This window comes from Nanorana parkeri, unplaced genomic scaffold (genome assembly GCF_000935625.1).
Source record: "Nanorana parkeri isolate BGI_ZX_2015 unplaced genomic scaffold, ASM93562v1 scaffold560, whole genome shotgun sequence".
In the NCBI taxonomy this organism is placed as follows: Eukaryota; Metazoa; Chordata; class Amphibia; order Anura; family Dicroglossidae; genus Nanorana; species Nanorana parkeri.
In genome coordinates, this window is record NW_017306828.1 from 366587 (window position 1) to 389042 (window position 22456).

General features: G+C 43.8%; 1 protein-coding gene across 1 annotated transcript in view; it reads left to right on the forward strand.

The window, feature by feature from the left end:
• Positions 1-22025, forward strand: part of MICAL3 (microtubule associated monooxygenase, calponin and LIM domain containing 3) — an 88569-nt gene extending 66544 nt beyond the window's left edge. Inside the window, exons 34-41 of the mRNA XM_018562096.1 lie at positions 22-72; positions 1603-1710; positions 2540-2633; positions 8758-8808; positions 10713-10778; positions 16896-16995; positions 19893-19966; positions 21249-22025. Of these exons, the coding sequence (XP_018417598.1) occupies positions 22-72; positions 1603-1710; positions 2540-2633; positions 8758-8808; positions 10713-10778; positions 16896-16995; positions 19893-19966; positions 21249-21433 (729 nt within the window). The 3' untranslated portion in view covers positions 21434-22025. The remainder of the gene's footprint in view (positions 1-21; positions 73-1602; positions 1711-2539; positions 2634-8757; positions 8809-10712; positions 10779-16895; positions 16996-19892; positions 19967-21248) is intronic.
• Positions 22026-22456: the final 431 nt, after the last annotated feature.

Below are 22456 nucleotides of genomic sequence, written 5' to 3' on the forward strand. Positions count from 1 at the left end.
CCACCGTGTGTTTTGTGTCAGTCGGTCTATGTCCCCCATGCCTTGGCATTCAGACGGTCATACTCATCCAAGGTAGTGACATCATTATAATCTTCCTAATTTTAACTCTTTCCATGCTGCTTTTCCACTTTTCTCTCCACCTTAAAATGAGGCGATGCCACCTGCACTCTCAATCTGCTTGCGTGCAAGAGGTTAATGGAAACCTGTGTTGAGGGACATTCTGATGCGGAATTGATGATTCTTTTTTAAAAAATGTCTTCAGTGGATGTATGCTTGGTCTAGATCAGTGACAACAATGAAGCCAGTGACTACATGTTTGAAAGGCAATAGGAGTCTACATAGTTCTGTTAATACAGGTTTCCTTTAATTGCAGAAAACATTTTAACCATTAAGTCTAAAACATATTTATTGCTTATTAAAAGAGCGGACAGAAGTCATAACGTCCTGACAGTTTTTCTAACGCTCTGTTTCCCCATTCAAGTGATTTTTCCCTTCCTGCCTCAGTGATGCCAGGATATAAAATGAGGGGGAATAGGAGTCGCAGGGACAGAAGATTGTACACCAGGCAGTAAATATGGGGAGCTGGTAGCACCATCATCAGAAATGAGTGGGAACTGATGTTACTGGGGGGCGTGTGGAGGTGTCACAGGGACAGAACTGATGCCAGGCCAAGAAACGAGGGGCAACAGGTATCACAGGGACAAAGCAGGTGACACAGGACAAGAAATGGGGGAGGGGGGGTGTCACAGGGACAGAGCAGGTGATACCAGGACAAGAAATGAGGGGCAACAGGTGTCACAGGGACAAACCAGGACAAGAAATGAAGGGGAGAAAGATTTTTTTAAATAATCTCTCCGCCATAACACGAGCATCCAATACCAGCCATTCTCCAGAGTCCTGTTCTGCAGCTTTTAATAACTGCTTCAATTAAAATAGACATTTCAGTGCTATACCAGGGGCCAGTGTGAGAACAGACATAGCTGAGCACAGAGAGTACAACATGCTAGGTCAGGTGTCCACAGACATTTGACGTAAATATTCTTATCAGTCAGTTCTAATGTTTTCCAATCCTTCTATGTATGATTGGTAACTACATGGTGATCGCCATGTTTGCCCCATTACCTTTCCAGGCTCTGCTTCCTGCTTAGTGCTGCTTCTGTTATTTCACTTACATGTCTCCCTGTCAGGATGTGACTTATTGAAAAGAATAACATTTCAGTCTCTAATGATGCCAAACACCACAGTGCACCTGTTGGCCAAAGACCATGTGATTTTTGTCTAGGCTATATGTGGCAATGGTGGGGTTTTTTTTGTCAGAAATATTTGCCTTATGGAAATTGTGAAATGTACCAAACTGACCAGATTTTGTTATGATTGTATAGGAGAAGGTAGTGTTGTGTATGATCACCACACATTAGTGTGAGCAATACCTGGTTAGGTGCTGCTTAATGATGACCAGGTGAGGATAACATATGATGTGGATTAGAAGTTAATGATTAGAACTCGTAGAGTAGCAGTGATTCTGGCTTACCATTGGTGGAGGTGATGGGAAACATTCAGTGTCCAATGTGGTGCGTATCTCATGTATTCACCTCTTGACAGAAAACATACACGGATGAAGAGCTGAATGCAAAGCTGACCAAGAGAGTGCAGAAAGCCGCACGGAGACAAGCCAAGCAGGAGGAGCTGAAGAGGCTGCACAGGGCACAGGTAGGTGACCACTGACCTTTCCTGATAAGTCTTCCCCTGGGACCACACCAATTACTGCAGGACTATAGAGTCTGGGCTATCATGATTGATACTTTCCCATAATTCCCTGTTATCAGACACATGGAGCTGCACTGAACTGTGATTGCTCCTCCCTTTTCTTGCAACCCCTTGTTCCAGGAGATGTAAACATGACCAATTATCCCAAAAACACAATTAATGAATCCAACTCCGCCCTAAGGTTTTCCTAAACAGTGAAAATCACTCAACCTAATCCAGAAAAGAAGCTTTAAAGGAGAACTATGGGGTTAAGGCTTTTCCCCATAGTTCTCCTTAGTGTAACGGGAGAACACAAACTAGCGTCCTCCCGTCACCCTAAGCTCAGTATACCGCGAGCTACAGCTCGCGGTATACTGAGACGCCGCAGCTGAAGCGGATCCCGACAACTGTCGGGATCCGCCCAGCTGCGTGAGTGACAGCTGGCTCTGCCTATCTAGAGGCAGAGCCAGCTGTACCCTCCCCCGTCCGATCCGCCAGTCAGCTCTGGCAGGGAGGGGGGGATCCAGCCCCCCCCCAGTCACGGCCGAGAGCCGTGACAGGCGTGAGAGGTGAGCGAACGCCGGTATGTGTTCACTCACTTCTCGATCTACTGAGCCGACCTGTGACAGTCTCATTGTCACAGGTCGGCTAGAACTATGAGGTGAGTGAAAAGCACTCACCTCATAGTTCTCCTTTAACATTTCAAACTCTGATTGTTCTCAATTTTAAAACATTTTAGGTTTTTGCATTTAGTATGATGATTTTTTATCATGGAATGTATTTATTTCCCCAGATAATCCAGCGGCAATTAGAGCAGGTGGAGGAGAAACAGAGACAGCTGGAGGAGAGGGGAGTAGCAGTGGAGAAGGCTCTCCGCGGGGAAGCAGGTATTCTATTATTTCCTGTTTTCTTATGGTGTAAGGCTGCAGGAAGACTCCAGAAAGTCCTTATGTAACCTGTTGCCGTAGGGTCACATTTATCCGGACACTTATTTGATATAAATGCCTGTTAATCGGTTTTATTTTAGCTCCTGGACATCCTTTTACTGGCACTGTCATCCTATAAAATAAACCTAATCAGAGACTAACTTCTTTTTCGTATTCCTCTGTATAAGCCACTAAACATGCAATTTCCTACTTGGAAAACACAGGAGTGGGTCACCCCAGTGCTGACCGGCTTGGGTCTTCCCGCTAAGAACCAATTCTGATTTGCTGTTTGCTTAAACTTTACGCCACTGAGAACTGCTCGGTGTTGGTCTGTGGAAGACTTCTGACGGTCTTCATCTAGGTGACCACTTTAATGGAGCCTCCCACCTTCAGATGATTTACATTTTTTTTGGCTTGTACATACCCTAATGAACTATTTATTATATACATTTCTTTTTTGCAGTAGCTTGCTTCTCTGTATTTTTTACCTGTCCTGGGATAGGGCCTAGGCTGACTATAAACACTCGATTCTTGTCTCCATTGTTGAGTCTGGTGGTTAAAGTATATCTTTAGGCAAAATGTGGGATTTGAGAAGAAATCTTAAATCCCAACAGGGAACAGGAATTGAGAGGAAAGGTCTTCAAAGTGAAGGGAATTCCCCTCTTAAGCTGGCTCAAATTTGTTTGAAGGCAAGTTGCCTAATAAAAAGTTGAATGCAGCGCCACATTTGTCCTTTTCTAGCAATATAAACCTATTGGAGGTTCTAACTCCTTACTGCTCTATCCAAAACTGAAAAGGTTTGGGCTTTAGATTAGAGCTGCAACAGTTATTCGATTAAGTCGATTAAAATCGACGATTGAAAACGTTGTCAACGTTTTCCATCGTCGATTCATCGGCTAAAATTCAAATTTCCCGCTCGCCGCTTACGCCACGCCCACGTCGTTTAAGCCGCTCGCGCCTACGCCGGTATACCCGCTCACGCGACGCCGCTTACGCCACGCACACGCTGAGGACATGTGTCTGGCCCTCTCCTCACGGTGAGCTGCCCGATTCGCCGCTGCCCGATTCGCTGCTGCCCGCCGACATGATCGACGCCGCTGCCCGCCGACAACACCAAGGTAAGTGGAGATCGGCCGGGAGCTTTTTAATGCTGCCTGTGTGTTTTTTGTTTTTTTTAAAGCAGCACACTGCAGAACATTATCAAGATCAAATGAAGTATTTTAGAGTTCCAACTTAGATTCCTTCTGACCATCAGATTTTGTTAGTGACACTAAACTCAGGAGTTAAATTGTAAAAAATACATTCATGTACCTCAACTATTAACAAAAATGTATCTTATTTGTGTATCACTCGGCTGTAGATCCTCAAATCATCTCTGAATTGGTGCCGACACTGTTCTTCCTTCTGGAGGGTGGCTACTTTTGTTCCCCACGGTCCCTGTGTGTTGTAAAGTAGTCACCAGTCCCAGCTCACTCCTGGGATGGATTCAATCTCATGTTTAGTTTAGTAATTTATATAGAAGTATAGTCTATCACGGGAGAAGGCTTGGAGTGGTGACTACTTTACAACACACACAGGTACCGTGGGGAACAAAAGTAGCCACCTTCCAGAAGGAAGGACAGTGTCTGCACCAATTCAGAGATGATTTGAGGGTCTACAGCCGAGTGACACAAATAAGATACAGTATTGTTAATAGTTAAGGTACTTCAATGCATTTTTAACATTTAACTCCTGAGTTTAGTGTTCCTAAAGCAGAACTCTGGGCAGATTTTTTTTTAATAACCCTTGTAGTGGGGCAACCCCTCTACTGCAAGGGTTAACTGCTCATTTTTTTTTGTCTAAGTTAAGAAAGAAAGTTACTCACCTGATCCTCCCAGCCAGCTTGATCTTAGACCGGTCGCTGGAGCCTCTCTCCCCCTCTGCTGCAGCGGTCTAAGGTCCTGTAAATCATCATGTTCTATACACCGTGGAGGAGAAGTGAGGATGCAGAGGAACATTCCAATGTTTCAGCTTAGGCAGAGAAAGGTTTCAGTGACCAGAGAAGCAGGCAACCGACTCGGCTGTTCAGGTGAGTATAACTTTTTTTTTTTTTCTTAGCACCTAGACAAAAGCATTGAGCACTTAACCATTGCTGTGTGGTGGTAGCCCCACTGCAAGGGTTAAGAACACATTTCCCTGGAGTGCTTTATCAGTTTTGCAAATTATTCAAAAAATCTCTGTGCGCCCTGACTGACCTTTTCCTCAAAGAAGGGAGAAAAGTGTTCAGTGAGAATGAGCGGCAGGTCCCGGAGCTACACAGGACATGCAGTGGTCTCCCCTCCGGCTCTTGGATAGATATATGCCCGTCTATGGTCAGCCAGAGAGGAGGATCCTCCTTTATTCACCCAGCAGCACTGGAAAATAGAAATAAAACCCTGTACAGAGTAGAGAGACATGGCTGATAGGCACAGAGGTAAGCTAAGCATTGGATTTCATACAAGGTGCCGTAGAGTTTGCACTGGCCGGTAGTGGTATCAAGTCTTCTGAAGGTGGATATTGTTATGTAATAAAACGCTTTGTACTAAGATGTGGCCTTCACACTTTCAACTAAGTTATTCCTTTAAGTTTACTGTTCCAAGAAATCTCTCCACTTCCAATGCACTCTTTTTACGTGAATCCAGGCAGCTGATGGGCTCAGGCACATTGGTCGCCATTCATATTCAATGACTAATCCTGATCTTTGAATCCTTCATTATCTTGAGATTTCTATTGGACAAAATTATTACTTTTCTTCCTTTTTTTTTCTCACTTTATTATCATGATTGTTTTCTAACCAACTCTGTGACTTCACAGTTAATCCGAATCCCATGTCTGAACACCATACTAGAGCAATGTATTTTATTTCTCAGTTAATTCCCCAGATTAGGCATTAATATTTTTCTTACGTGGCTAACAAAGTTGGTGGCTATAAGCAAAGTGGTCAGTGTGTGAAAACACAGTGGCTAGGCTACACTCTGTTTAATGTTTTTTTTTTTTTTATTATTGGATAAAATGGCATTCTCGTCTTTCAGTACCGTGCCACATTTTCAGGGCCTCTAAGCTTAAATAAAAGTTTTGTGTTAAAGAATTTTAATAGCATTCACGGATCAAGAACTTAGCAAACCTTAATGTTTAGAATAAGGGAAGATATATTTCCTTACACAACTGACTTCCTGTGCAGTAATCCTACTGACAGCTGTCTCTTTTAAGACTCCTTTATCGTAAATTGGCTGATATCATCTACACTTCTCAACAATGTGATCTGTCATATTAAAGGGAATATTCAGTCTTTTCAGTATGATTTTTATTTTTTCTAATATACATGTAATGTTGAAAATAATCTTGTCACTGTTTGATAAAAAAACAACCTTGTTTCTCTATTATTTGTTGAGGAACATTGCATTCAAAAAAATATATGCCATGGATAGGCAAACACCTGCCCTCCAGCTGTGGTGAAACTGCAAACATCTGTCTGTGCAGTCTTGTCTGTGGCTGTCAGAGTCTTGCAATGCCTTATGGGATGTGTAGTTGCACCACAGGAGGAGGGCTGGAGTTTGCCTACCCCTGATCTATACCGGGGCCTACAGGGGGATGGACACTAAGCAAAAAAATTAAGAGATCAGCCCCATAAGGTAAAACTCCTCCCCTACCAAGCTTTTTTAAATATAACATGATGTCCTATGGAGGTAGGACATCTCTCTCCAGCACTTTTGGACCAAGGCCCCCTTGTTCTGTTTAAGTTCACCCATATTGTTGTTTTGTTGCATCCTTTCCCTTTACGGTTGTGGGTCCCTCAATGAATGATAGGGAAATGGGATTTGTTTGTACTCATTGTAAAAATCCCTTTCTCTGATGTTCATTGAGGTACACAGCTCCCTCTTTTGGGGTGGCCTCTGGACTTGGTTGTCTATTTTTTGTCTCCATCTGTACTGCTTGCCACAACTTAGCATGCTTGGTAGATAAATGGCTATAGTCTATATGGGCTGGCCTTTTGAGCTTTTTTTCCTAGTGTCCATCCTCCTGTGGGTGGAAGCATAGCCCATAATATAGGCTCTGCAGCGCTGTGATCCTCAACGAACATCAGAGAAAGGAATTTGTGTGAATCCACACACAAATCCAATTTTCCTTACATAATTTGGGGTGTAACATAGCTCAAGCTTTAATTCAGCCACAAGTAAATGAGGGTAGTGACTCTGTCAAAACTGTGGGGCCATGCTTTATATGGGTTTTTTCTTTCTGTATGCTTCAAATGCAGGTTTTCATTTAAATTTGCAAGGTTAAGCTTATTTTTTTGTCTTTTGGTTTAACCCGATGGATGTGACTTTTTTTCAGCCTGGCTGCCTAAATGTGTAACTGTTAGACAGCTTTGTTTCAGTCAGACAAGGCCAGCCTCAAAGCAGGACTGTCTTTTTAGAAAATGGAATTCGTATAAAAAAAACTATTGAAATAACCATGAACTAAAAATATTAAAATAAATATGTTCCCTTTAAGGCAAGACTGCAGAGACTCTAAATATGAACTCACTGGAAACACCCAATACATTCCCTTTAATTATCTCCTTTCTGTACAGTGCTGACATATTCTTTAAAGACAGCTGTGAATGTTATTAGATTTTTTTTACATCTCCTTTTATTTAGATTTATTGGCTGTTTAAAACGTGAAATGTTTCTGTTGTGGTCGGTATTAATTTAGAAAATGTTTCATAGAGGGTTATAGATACTTCATTAGTCAGCACAGACATAAATGAGCCATATGGTAACTGATCACAAACTTAATGACTGTACTGCCCTGTGTTCCTGAACAGTATTTGTCAGAAAGGTGAAAATGGACTTTAAAAGTATCTTCTGGTTAAAAAAAAAACTGTTAGAGGGCCAAAAGGTTCGACAGATGTCAACACTTTCACCAAATGTGTCTTGTGGTTTTGTCAGGCTCTTTCTTATAAGAATGTTTTATTTATTTCAAAGCAATAACTCAAAATTGGGAAAAAACATAAAAATTGTCCCCTGATCAGATTCATAAAGTCTTCAAACCTCACCTGTATTCGGGGGTATGATTACATTATTAGCGTCATTGTTGTGTTTTTATTTGATTAATGAGCACAAAATAAATTTGAACTCTTGAGTGAGTTAAAGTTCTTGTAAATATTAGGGGGAGCTGCAGATCTGCCCCAGCGAAGATCCTGACAAAGTCACAATACGGAGTGTTACGCTTGTGCTTTCTGTCAGCTGCATTCTGGAGTGTTTCCATGTGTCCTGTCTGTACAATGCGTTGCATGATATTCTAAGCCTGTTGTACTCTTACTGTTTCTACTACTCTGCAGTGTTCCTCTCTCATCCTCAATACCAACTGCTTACAGATTCCCCTAAAGGTTTCTTCAGTCTTGTCTCACTGCTGTAATTCAACTTCCCTGCTTTCTCTAACCTCTCTGCCATTCCTCCCTCTCTCTTCCTTTGCCATTCCTCCCTCTCTCTTCCTCTGCCATTCCTCCCTCTCTCTCTTCCTCTGCCATTCCTCCCTCTCTCGCTTCCTCCGCTTGTCCTCCCTCTCTCGCTTCCTCCGCTGGTCCTCCCTCTCTCGCTTCCTCCGCCGGTCCTCCCTCTCTCGCTTCCTCCGCCGGTCCTCCCTCTCTCGCTTCCTCCGCCGGTCCTCCCTCTCTCGCTTCCTCCGCCGGTCCTCCCTCTCTCGCTTCCTCCGCCGGTCCTCCCTCTCTCGCTTCCTCCGCCGGTCCTCCCTCTCTCGCTTCCTCCGCCGGTCCTCCCTCTCTCGCTTCCTCCGCCGGTCCTCCCTCTCTCGCTTCCTCCGCCGGTCCTCCACCGCCGCTCTTCCTTCTCTCGCTTCCTCCGCCGGTCCTCCTTCCTTCTCTCGCTTCCTCCGCCGGTCCTCCTTCCTTCTCTTGCTTCTGCTCTTTGGTTCCTCCCACCTCTTCTTCTTAAATTTTCCTCCTCTGTTGTTCCCTCCTTCTCAACCACCCTCCATTGCTTCTTCTTACTCTCTTGTTCCTCTGTGACTCTTGCTCTCTGTCTGTGGTTGGCAATGCAATAACTCTCTTCACAATTCCTTATTGTAGACTATTGGGGAGAGTCTTATTACAGTGACCTCATCGATTTGCACCTGGGTGGTATGTATGCCCAAATCACACCCTGATACTAACTTGCACCCTCCCCTCAAATCTATTACTTCCTCCTTACTCCCGCAAGTTCCTCCCCTGCAACACTGAAACAACAAGAAGAAATGGTGTATTTATTGGTCAGCCTGGGTGAGGCCAACCTTCAGTACTGTGCCAAATTATCACATTTAACGCATGACCTAATTGTTGATCTGTCCTATCTTTTCTGTGATCAGTTTGTTTGATCTGCTACATCACCTGATAGGATAGAGATCCACTATAGACCACCAGCTGTGATCACTGGCCTACTCACTGGTCAGTGTCTGTTTTTTGGAATTCAGCTGATCAGGTCTGAAATCTATCATACAACGTTGCACATTCCACGTTTTCTCCAGATCCAAGATCTTTGTGCATCTCTCTGGAAGCTGGCCGCACACATCACCAGCTTAGTGTATAATCTTCTTTCCATGTACCAAGTATATAGCGTGAGGGCCTGCTTGATTGAATGTAAAATGAATAGTCTTTGTAGGTAGGTCCTCACATTACACAGTGATTAGACAAGTCAGCATTTTTGGGCAGTGAGCTCCTGTGCATGGGAGACCATCAATAGGACAGGTTATAAAACGAGACAGGCCACTGCTGGCCATCTCCTCTCCATTCTGGTTAGAGCTTACACATGACTGAGGACTTCAATGGGCCATTCACCAAGCACCAACGCTGTCACATAAGAGGAAGAAGAGTGAGTCGCATGCGTCCCCATACCTTGATGAACTTTATATTTTAATATGTTTGATGAATGATGGATGGAAGAAAGGTGAGTTTGCAGCTAGTGAGCTAGCAATAAAGTGAACCTGTTACACATTGTTTGCTTTAAGTCTTGCCTCTACTGGTATAGGACTAGTCAACAGGCAGTGTGGAAGTCCCTCTTAACAGTCGTGAAATGGGTCAGATCTGAAAACTCAGCGCAGCAATGTCGCCAACGGGGTCACTTGGAGATATAAAAACCTGTTAGGTGGTTTAACTCTGCCAAGCTTCAGGGGAAATGAGTGATGAGGTGCATGGACAGAGTGAAGCCATGTAGCTATCTCTGTTCAGAGGCAAATCTGTAACCGTTTCTTCAAAGATGCAAAATAAGGATTTTTATAAGCTGCAGAGATCTCAAAACACTTGTGATGTTTCTGTAATATGTGTCTAAGTCATTGTGATGTCTTACCGGTCAACATGCAATTAATATAAATTTCCTGGTCTTTAATGATCAATAGACAGGGTCACCATATCAGGGGTGCCAAGAGAGGAGGGGAGGCCACTGTAGTCACATAAACATGAAGGTGCTATGGTGTTACACACATGGGATTATGGAACTTAACATTCTAATTCCGTTTCAAAATTTTCATCAAATATGTGGTTTTATTATATGTTTACTCAGACCATTGCCTTGTCACAAAGTACGGTCTGGGTGAAGTGTGGCCATTTTATTATCCAACCTCCTTCCCAGTATGTGTTTCTTTAATGTTTTAATGTAAGTGTCGCTGTGTCTGCTCTGTTTAAGAGAAAGGTGACAATTCATGTGAACACTGTAATACATTGTAATGTGAACAAAGCTGTTTGTTGTACCTTATGATGTATAAAGTTCTTTACAATATGTGTTGGTTACATGAAAGTTGACACCACCTCCAGTGGAGGGCGCTGCTATCACCTTGGGTTAAGTGGTTAGTGGAGATTTCTGTTTTTCTGGCCCGTTTCTAGATTGATTTTCCTACTTTTCTTCTTGTTGTTTCCTGCTCTCACTGTCCTTTTTGCTTTCTTCCTTTTCTATCCTCTTCTATCACTCCTTCCCGCTCCCCCACAACACTGTCCTTTCCGCTTCCACCCCTTTCTCTGCTCCCCACTTCCCATTCATGGTTCATTCTTTGAAGTTGATCCCATTGTGGGGACTCCACGGCGTAGACCTATCTCCTTCTGTCCTTGCTGTGCCCACGAAGGTAAAGTAGCTTTCCTCTGCGGCTGGCATCCCATTGTCACCTCCGGCTCATTGTGGTACACCTCTGACTCCTCCTTGCTCCATCCTCACCCTGCTGCTTCTAGTGATCACTGCATGACTGTGAGCCAGAGGAATGCGGAATCTGAATCTGGGACGCGGAATCTATGTAGACATAGCGAGATGGGCATTGTGAACTGTTAGATGCAGCATGTTGTTTTGTACATACATTCATGTGAAGAAGTACATCCTATGGAAATTGTTTTAATTCTATATATTGTATTTGAAAAGGCAGACATTGGCAGGGTTATTCACTACAGGGTGATGAGTTTGGAGAAGGGAACAATCTAGGACCACATAGCTGAACTGGAAAGTGAGCTGCATTGGAGAATTTTTCTAAATCCGCTATTTTGGCCTAGATTGTTCACTTCTACTGCCTTCTCCAAACTCTTCACCCTTTTGTGAATAACCCTGTTAGGTTCCACCTGAATGGAGATCATCTTATTTAAACCTCAGATATCTAGGGTCTGGTGTTCTCTTTGCTATTGGCATGTGTGGTATAATCATGCTAAGATAAAAAGAACTCTCTAAGGCCCTCACAAAAGGAGGTTCTGAATGCCTACAACTATGGCAAGGGATTTCAAGCTATCTGAAATCAATCATTCTGCAGTAAGGAACATTATTTACAATTGGTGTAGATTTTAAACTGCTGCTGATCTGTTCAGGACTAACTGAATCAGCAAAATGCAGCCCAACAGCTGACCATCTGATGCTCATAAATTCTCCACGATACACAAAATTTCATCACAGGATCTGCAGGTATCTCTGCCAACAGTTGGTATCAAAGTGCATGCCTCTGCAAAGAGATTACACCAATTTACCCTGCACGGGAGATGTGCCAGAAAAGAAAAAAGACTTTGCTGTCTAAAAAGAAAAAAAAAAGAGCCAGACTACAGCATTACATTGAACATATAGGCAAAGACCAGGCCCCCTGGGACAATGTACTGTTGAGTGAAGACCGTTAGTGTTATTTGGCCACTGAACCAGCAGACGTGTTTTGGTGCAAACAGAAGACAGAATTTCAATAGAAGGACTGTGAAGTATGGTGGTGCAAATGTTTGGGGTTGCTTTGCTGTTTTAGAGCCTGGGCAGCATGCAGTCATTGAGTCAAGTATTAATTTACCATCAGATCATAGTGTGCTTGATGAGAATGTGAGACCATCTGTCCAAAAGTTGAAGTTAAACCAGAAATAGATATTTCAGCACAATAATGATCTGAAGCACACTAGCAAATCCACCAAGAAATATTTTTTTATTCAAGTATATCATTTTTATCTGTAGATGAGGATCTAATGTTTGACCAAATGTGAGGATAGTCAACAATTTCCATGGGCTATATGTACTTTTTTTTACATGACTGTACATGTCTGCCATTACCATTGTTTTGTTTAAAAATAAATGTATCTTCTGTCAGTTTGGCCATATTCTCTAAAAGTTGCTGAGCTCAAAAGTCTGTTGTCACCCTGTAACAGGAAGTGCCCGAGCAAGGATTTTCATGGCAGGATTACCAGGGCTTTCTTTTAAAGAGAGTTACAGATTGCAGGTGATACTGCAGGCAAAGTGATTGTAGTATCCAGTTTGTAGACATAATTTGCCTCTGCTGAGGTTTATGCCACCTCAGGATCGCTCTGTTCTGTAAAATGTTAGTTTTATTCATGCCGGATAGTACAGCTCTTGCTATACTTCCAGCTTGCTGCAGATATGAGAGCTGAGGCTCTCATACAAGGAAGAACTAGTTTTGTTTATCCGCTCCCCTCTCCACTTGGCATTTTACAAACCGCCATGTAAACCATTCATAGAATGCACAGCGTTCTGCGGATGGCCAAGTGGAGAGGGGAGCAAATAAACAACATTAGTGCCTCCCTGTATGAGAGCCGCAGCTCCCATATCTGCAGCAGGTCGGAAGAATGGCAAGAGCTGTGCTATCCGGCATGAATGAAACTATAGATATTAAAGGACAGAGCAGCAATTCTGACATTGTATACACCTCAGCAGAGGTGATATATTTACACATCAGATATAACAAAAGACATTTGCCTGGAGTTCTGCTTTAACACGATTACAAATGTCATCAACGTGTTAAAGCTTATATGGGATTTCAGTAAAGGGGGTGTACATCAAATTTAAGGCCATGACTGGTCAAATTTGTGGATAGCGCATCTTAGGATTCAGTTATCCAGACAAAATCTGGAGCAGCTTTGCATGGCAACCAGTCATCCAGTCAGCATTATCAAAGCTTGACTGAACAAACTGAAGGCAGAAGCTGATTGATAATTATGTGCAACTGCTCCAGATTCTGTCTGCTCCAGTTTTGATAAATTCACAGTCTGCTCCAAAGAAACATCTAAAGGGAATATTTTTAGGTATGCTGTGTGAATGGGAACACAACAAACATATAGTGGGATTTTCTCAGATTTGAATGCAAGATTGAAACTACACAAAGTTTGTAAATTCCTTCTGTTTTCGTCTGTGTGTGAAGTTTCATTTTGTGTTGTCTTTGCATCTGTTCTGCTGAATAATGTTGATGAAACTGACTATAGTTGCCTGAATGCCAGATGTTGTTTGCCACATCTGAGTGGTAAAGCTTAGAGGCCCAGAAGCGAATCTACTGGCAGATTATATACAATTCCTGTGTAATTTCCTGGCAAGTCGTGTGGCCAAAGCTGATTTGCTGTCCACTCTGAGGCTGCTCTCAAGACCATATGTCTCTATAGTTTGAAAATTAGATGCATAGAATCATTCACTGGGTCAAGGGCTGAGCAAAATTGGGCCTTGGCAAAATTTTGGCTAAATGCATTTAGGGCCAGTTCACACCATAAACTCTGCCTTCCAGTGTGTTCGGCCTCTGGAACGCAAGCTGGCCAGCTCCCTGCGTTCAGGGGCAGGAGAGGGCGTGTGGCGGTGCATTGAAGTCAACGGCACAGCAGCCACGCTCCGCGCCCGCAGTACAAGCACTATTTTTGCAGATCGCACTGGCCCAGAACACAAACTAATGTGCCTGCGTTTCGGGTGCGGGCGATTGCACTGCGGGTGGGGGGGAGTGGCTGCGGTGCCACTGACTTCAATGCACTGCCATGCCCCCTCCCGCCCCTGAATGCAGGGAGCCGGCTGGCTTGCGTTCCAGAGGCCGAACGCACTGGAACGCGGAGTCTGTGCTGTGTGGACCGGCCCTTAGGGCTAATGGGGAAGGCAAAATAGGTGCAATGACAAGTGTCACTGAGGTGGCGTTGTCATCAACAAAGCTGTGTGATCATCACTAGAGGTCTGACCTGCTGATCATATGACCTTGTTAATGAATAAAGCCATATGACGTTTTGGCACCACATCGCATGTCCAGAATGCAGCTACATTACAGCACACCGCAATGCACAATATGCATTGCACTGTGCTGCAAACATGTGGTGCATTGCAACCCATTCATTTTGAACACAAAACACAGCATACAACCGCAAAATGTATGCTGCCGCACACTTAATTCTGGGTTGATTGGGTCCTAATTGTGTCATGAAGGGAACAAAATTGCCACTAGTGACCAATAATAAAATAATTTGTTGAAAAAAAAAAGTTTTGTTCCTTTATTGGTCCCAATTTTCCGTCACTTCTATTAATCCCATTGATTGCTTTACTCCCAGTTCTAGGCTGAATGTCTGTTGCGAATGTTACAAGTGTAATTTATAAACAGAGACGTTCCCCTAATATGGTCCTTTACCGCCAACATCTATACTGCGCCAGTGATCATTCCCATACCACCAACGTATCAAATGGTTGGGAAAACGCACGCTGTTTTGTGTTCGCTGCTTGTTGTCTAAGAGTCGTGCTTTAAAGGGCAACTCCAGCCAGATATATTAAATAAAAAACACCCTTTAGTCCAGTTAGCGCTGAAAAAAATCAAGAAATATATGAGAAAAATAACTTCCTGGAATCCCACAATCCCCTGCACAGCAGAAGCCAGAGTGGGAGGTTCTGCACGGTGAACCAATCAGGGTCTATAGCTGTGGGCAGTGTAGCCACTTTTACCAAGTTTCAGGCAGTGGGAGCTGGAAAGGGAAGTATTTAGGGAGCTTACAGGAGGAGGAATGTGCAGGGAGGTCCTCATCAATGTCTGTGAGGGGTCTCATTCATCCAGGTCAAGGTATATCTGTAAAAAAAAAAAATCAAGGTAACTGGACTTTCATTTATTTGTCTTAGGAACGTTTCGCTGGTCATCCGACTAACTTTCAAAGCTAGTCGGATGACCAGCAACATTTCTTCAAGAAAAATACAGCAAGTCCATTTATCTTGATTTTTTTTTTATTTTTTTTTTAACGGATATGTCCTCAGCAATGTGATGATGTTGCATAGGCCAGTAAGTAGGCAAGAGTTACCTGTAATAGTGAATAGTGGTGTCAACTTTCTGGCTAAGCATCATGGCAGAGCTGTATAAATCACAAGATCAGCTGAACAGGATAAAACGTATATTTATTGATTTTTTGCATATTCAGGTAACGCTGCAGCATTTAAATATGTGTTAATCTCTCCAAATAGTATCCCACATATAACATTTATTATTAATCTGAATGAAACATTTGGGTGGACATTTGGCCCCCTTGATCCCCAGCTTGGAATAGCTGTATTTATTGCATCACATTTCATATCAAAGTTTGTCTTCCCAAATCTCGATGGTTTATATAAACTTGGCTAGCTTCATATGCTCCCCTTTCTACTCTTCTTTAGATATATTATATATTTTTTGCAGTTAGAATGGTTTGTAGAACATTATACATTTCAGCTAGATGGCCGGAGTTCTGCTTTAAAACCCAAGGTGGCCATCTTGCTTTCTACGCTGTTGTACGTGTGTCAGCGTCTCCCCTCCTCTGTTCTCGGAGTAGTCTGTGCTGCACATTCCCATGTTATAAGTGTGCTTTTGTGCCAAACCATGATTGCGTAGTCCCCGGCACTCGCTTTTTCTTGTGTGGTTCCTTTTAGAATGTCACTTCCACAATCATGTCCTGTCCTCTGTGGCTGTCCAGGGGAGCCTGACAGCAAGAGCAGACAATGCAAAGAATGAAAGAGGACCTGTCATAGGAGTCAGCAGTGCACCTGTCACCATTACCGAATGACAATATTAGTTTGAGTAATGGGGTTGTTTGGCATCACAGGGTCTATTGTTTTCAGTTATACAGGTGATGGATACAACTGCCCCAGTGCTCTATCACTGAAATCGGTTTTTATATTCTCCTGCAGACCCCTGCATGGCAGAAATCAGGCTGTAAGTGGGAGGTTTCATTTAAGACAATCTGATTTTATTGCATTAAACAAAACTGCCAAGCTAACATGTTTCCAGCACTGGGTTCTGCAGGGGATGTGTTCTGGCAGCTTACAGGGAAAAATAGAGCACAGGGAGGGTCTCAACAGTGTGATGGTCATCACACTGCTTTAGTTTACATAGTTGTATTTGTACTTTGTCTTCGACTGGTTGTCCAGAGCTTCACATGCAATCCCACTACGTGCTGGCCAATTATTCCTCTATTCTGACCAATTTTTATAACGTACTCCGGTTTCTGAAGGGTGGCTGGGGAACAGAGACAAAGCTTTGTAGCACATGAGGCCAAAATCATCCTACATGCCGGCCAATGTCTGCTGCTGAGGTCTAATACTGTTCCTAGAAAATGCTTTCGGGTCACTTAGCAAAAAAGGTGAATGAAGAAAACTTTAAGAAAGAATGAAAACATGTAAATAATTCACACAACATCCCTAAAAATGAATAAAGTGCATGGAAATTGGTTAGTTCAGTAAAGCCATTTAAATTCCATTCCATTCTGAATGACGGGGTCTCTCTGCCTATGGACAACCCCCCAAAACTGCAGAAGGTACCCCGGCTTTTGATAATTCCTTTGTGCCCCTCACAGATAGCAGTTCGTCCTGCGGAGTGGATGGGTTCAGATTCCCGCTTGGCATCGCCCCTCCCCTGTGCACTCAGCTTTGGGCAGAACCCCACCTTCCCCCTTAAGCTTTTTGGTGTGCCCCATTGCATTTTCCATCTGTCCCACTTTTCTGCTCTGACACTGTGCTTCTCTCGCAGGGATGGGCAAGAAGGATGACCCCAAACTGATGCAGGAGTGGTTCCGCCTGGTGCAGGAGAAGAATGCGCTGGTCCGATACGAATCTGAGCTGATGATATTGTAAGTGACCATAGGCAGCACCTATTCATGCAGCTTAATTATCAAAGTTTTGACCAGAGGTCATTTTTTTAATTATTTTTTAATTTTCATCTCTTGGTCGGCTATATTATTTTCAAACAATTTAGCAGACTTCATCTCGGTCTTAGCTGCTGCTGCTTCTGACCGACACATGAAGTCCTTCTCACCTCCTGCTTCCTTAGTGAGCAGAACTGCCTGCTCTGTTCACGTGATCCGCTCCAGTGTTAAAGAACAACTCCGGCAAAACTTGTATTATCCCTTGTGCTTAAAATTATAGTCACCTGAACCACGGAGCCGGGTTGTTCTTAGACCAGTCCTTCCAGACTCTCACCCCCTCCTCTACAGCAGTCTAAGGTCCTGTAAATCATCATGTTCTATACACTGAATGCGGTTACAAACCGTCTTTGACAAATGTAATTTGACACTCATCATCCACTTTGCCTGAATCTTATTGTCAAGGAGCAGGAAGGATCTCCACTGCACTGTGTCTGAGCATTTTGTGGTTATCATAGCAAAAAACATATATGAAAATGAATACAATAACGCCTTCTGAGTGGGGTTACTAAAATCACAAATCTGCATGGAACGGTTTACTTGGGTTAATATTTTAGATCAGCTTAAAAGTAATTTGCACTTTGGCAACCATATTTTGAACCCCCTTGATAATTGTTGTTTGTTTCCCATTGGGGGGATATTTCTTTACTTCCTGTCCAAGAGACACAGCAGGAAATGAATGAAAAAAATTCTCTAAAGGGAGGATCTATCCTGTCTTAGCTGTTACTGGATCACGTTTCCCCATTGGAAGATATAGAGGGAGAATGAGAATGAATCCACCCAGCAGGGACACTGCAATGAAAACCTTATGGGGGTTCTAACCCTTTCCCATTCCATCAAAAACAATAAAAAGTTTTGGCTGCAGTTATAGTGTAATACTGTTGTATTTAAGGTAAAGCTAGGTGGCCTAAGTAAAATTACCGAATTCAATTACATGAAGTGTATTTTTCCTCTTCTCTCTTACAATAATATATTACTTGGGAAGTAAGATCCTTGTGTGTGTAACTCTCCATCATCCATCGAGGGACACAGGAATTAAAAAACAGTAGAGTTATACTGCCACCTTGGCAGTTCGGAAAGTTTCCTCTGCAATAGCTTTGGAGGCCGTACCCAGACCCCACTGGGTTTGGACGTGCAGGTCTAGCCTGAAATGTTGTCGTTGGCCATGGGCTGTCCATTGTGGTGCTTTCCTGACCCTTGTGTACAGTGTTAGTTAGCCGCCGAGTGCTTTCCAGGTCTAGAGATGTTGGACAGCCCCAAGGGTGATCCTGTCTCTGAAGACTCTTAGTGAGCAAGGCTGGTTGGGCTAAAGTGCCAGGGGCTACCTAACCATTTGCACTGTTGGGGTCCGTTTTCAAAATCCCTGTCCATTCATTACCATAGTATGGGTTAAGAATGAGGGATGGAGCACTGACTTCCTCTGCTCATTGGTGTGCTGCATGCACATGTTTCTCACACTCTTTCCTGCCATTCTGCCCTAAAGAAGGACTGTACCCCTACTGTCCATACTCCTGAAGCACCATGTGGATCTCTGGTCTCTGGTTTGGTTCCGCTGCCCACCTACATTAGCTTGATCACCCAGGTGACCCAGGTTAGCACTAGCTGCACAGGTTTCTGAGTACTTGAGGCTTTGTCTCACATTGCACCTAGTTGCTTACTGCTACGTGCACAATGTCTTCCAAAAGACAGATCGAGGGCAGTCCTGCAGCCACAGGTGACCTCAGCCCATATTCCCCTACTGGATCTCGAGGTGATTACCCCCATATGAAACCAACTCCTGTAATCATGAACCCTGGACCTCTTTGTTTTAGAATCGTCATCATTAGAGTCTGTTTCAGCCTCACCCATGACCACAAGAACTTTCAGGTCTACTCTGGACTTTCTAGCTGTTTGTGCCCAGTTACGGGAGTTCTCTGCCAACAAGGACTCTGCGCACACACTATTATCACTCCTAGAAGAGTCTACCTCTGACCCTCCTGAGCATGTAAATCAAACCAGGCATCCGGCCCCTATTTTTGAGTACCAACTGTCTATATTGGGACAGGCTGTTTTTGGGTCTCTGTAGTCTCCTGCACATGACTCAGACATACAGGGGGTTGTTTTATACCTTATTGATGCAATGCATATCGCCTTACATCTGAAGGATCAGCCTGCTATTCTAGGCCTTGGGGCTCTTAGAGCTGCTACAGCTAGAAAGATCTTTCCGTTGCACCCACATTTTGAGGCAAGTCCAGAGGCCTTTGTGGGACCTGATCACACCTAAAGTTAGAACCTTCTTCTGCAGCTGATTCACAGCCTTTTAAAGAATGTTCTCAAGATCCCTTTTTCAATCCTGTTCTTGGTCAGGTGAATTTTGGTAGCTGTTCAGCTAAGACTCCTGCCACTTGCTCCATGTTTCAGCCAGTTCCATCTCGGACTGTTTTCCATTTCCGACTGCTTTTGAACATCCTTACTTTTTCTGAATTCATGTGTCCCCCAATGGACAGTGGGAAAAGTAAGATTTTTGTACTTACTGTAAAATCTATTGTTTGTGTCCATTGAGGGCACAGAGGTCCCACGCCTCTGTGTTGCTGGACCTGTGTATTGCATTCTCTCAAAGTTGAGGCATGATTGGTAGAGGGGTTACACATGGGCTGGCTTTCAAATTTTCGCTTTGCCAGTGTCCCAACCTCCTGAGGGTGGCAGTATAATCCCACTGTTTTTGAATTCCTGTGTTCCTCCATGGACTTGAAAAACTATATTTTATGATTAGTTCATGAATTATTATTCTGAACATACACTGGTTTGGTGCAGAGATAAATAAATATAAATTGTGTCCTTCTCAGCGCCCGTGAGCTGGAACTGGAGGACAGACAGAGCCGGCTACAGCAGGAGCTGCGAGAGCGAATGGCTGTGGAGGGTAAGTGTTGCTCAGCAATAAGATTTGAGTTTAGGTGTCCGTTATATGTTTTCAGGTTTTTGATACAGTAATTGCTGGCCACAGACATGGCGCTTATAAGGCAGCTTAAAACCGCTTTTTGATGCAAAAAAAACAAACGGATGGTGACAAACTCCCACCAAAGCTTTCCATTGAAGTTAGTCAGAGCTCTTGGGGGTAAATTGCCATCATCTGTGTAACTGTTGTGGTTGAAAGCTGGTGAAAGGTGAAATTTTATTGCTTTCAACACAGGGGGACAATTTGCAGGGTCCCAAGTACAAATCCGAATCTGTTTCTTTCCAGTGATTAGACAGATCTGCTCAAGAACCTGTAAATAATGAAACCTGTGAAAACTTGGGTACGGGTAATGGATAAGAGTAGGGTTCTGCCACAAAATGTCAGTGGGCTTGAAATCAAGTTCCCTAAAATGACTATACTCATTATTTACTGGCTTCTTATATATCTCATGCAAAGCACACCAATGAGATCTCTCTCTCTCTCTCCGGGCAGTGTCCCAAATATGAAAATGGAGATTTTCCAGCAAGTCGGGAGCGTTCTCTGTAATAATAGCCAGCGATGCCCGAAATCGAGAGCATTGCTTGTGATTAAAGTGGCTTTAGTACAGTTGTCCTTTAACAAATTCCTCCTCCCTCAGTACAGCCCCAAATAATTAACTTCGTCCCCTATCTGGGGATATTTACTATGCGGCACTGCACAGTTGTCCCTGCCGGGTCCTCTTATTACTGCGCACAAGCACCATAGCATCATTTGTTTCTATGGGTGAGCTGTGTACTCTACTTGGTGCCCGGTGGCCATAAGTATGGCTCAACCATATGAATGAATGGGGCCATAGCCCTCATGCAGTAGAAGAAAGACCCAGTGGGTACATTTTCCTTGCAAAGGCTCTGCAGACTTGGGTGAAGATCGCTTGAGGTAGGACCAGGTGACCTTTACTCAGTTTGGGGGTTTTAGGACAAATGTACTAAAGGTAGAATTATCCTTTAACTCACTCAGTTTCCCTTTTTTGTAGTTATTACGCTTTTATTGACCGCTTTCTCTCTTCTGTTTACCTCCGTTGCCCCGAGACTGGACTGCTGAGCTCAAGGCATAGAACTGTATACAGAAAGCAGCATTCTATCTTCTCTCGGGACAAAGGAAATAAGAGACACAGAGCTAGGAGAGCTTGCACAGACTGATGGGAAGGGAGGATCCTTTTAATGTGAGCCACACTGAACAAGCATTTGTTTTTCCTATGTTCCCACAGACCATCTGAAGACAGAGCAGGAGTTAGCGGACGAGAAGAAGATCCTGAACGAGATGCTGGACGTTGTGGAGCAGCGAGACGCATTAGTAGCGCTGCTGGAGGAGCAGCGTCTGCGAGAGAAGGAGGAGGACAAAGATCTGGAAGAAGTCATGTTATCTAAAGGTTATAACCTGAACTGGTCCTGAGGTCTCTCCTGCTTGTCCCCTAACCACGGAGGGGGGGGGTCATTCGTCTTATATGCGAGAGTGGATGGAGAATCTCCAGAGGAGGCGGGCACCGCTCAACGGAGCTGTTACATGAACCCACCGACCCTTGCACGGTTCTTCCAGCGCCCGCCACGACAGAGCGACGTTTAAAAGGGCGACGGCCTTTGTTACAGACAGGACGTTTCATTTCCAGTGCGACACTGAAAAGTCTCTATTCAGGTTTACATTATGCTGCCATTTCTGTGGTGCCGTGCATGACCACTTGTGTGACCCTTCCCATCGACTCAAAAAGTGTATTTGTTCCTTTTTTTTTGTCCTGCGCCGCGGACGATAACGCAAGTGACGTTCACTTGCACTTGAAACATTTGGCCACTAGGTGGCTCCTCCTTTACGTTTTTTCTGGTTTAGTCTTTCTGGCTATGGATTTTAACGGAACGTGCGTTTCTCAATGTTTGAGTTTATTTTCAATGGAAGGACATGTGGCGTTAAGAAGTTTCGTGTTTGTATTATTCGCCCAAGGATTGCTTAGTTGGCCTTGATAGTAAGAAGAGGGGGGAGATATCTGCATGATTATAGGGGAATGTTGAAGCCCAAAAAACATTAACTCTGAACTGCCCGCAATTTATATGCAAACACTCACTGATTGTATCCGCACTGAATGAAAGGCTGAGCTATCACAGGCCTTAAACTGATTATTTTGGGTTCTTTTGAAGCCCCCCACTCCTTTTACCAATTAACATTAGCTATGCTCCCTCGGCTGTTGCGTTCATCCTACATAGCCCTGTCCAGATATGGGGGGGAGCGGATGTTGTCACATTGTGGAGGGACGAAGGTCATTCATTCTGTGTAAGCTCTGAAACAGACCAACATGCAGGTTACCCAGGAATCAGATTTAGGACTCCGAGGCGACCATGGAGCACGTCACAGATGAGTATCAGTGCGTGCGCAAACTGCCCCCATAAGAGAACCTGTCACTTTGCCCTGAATGATATCCAACCTCCT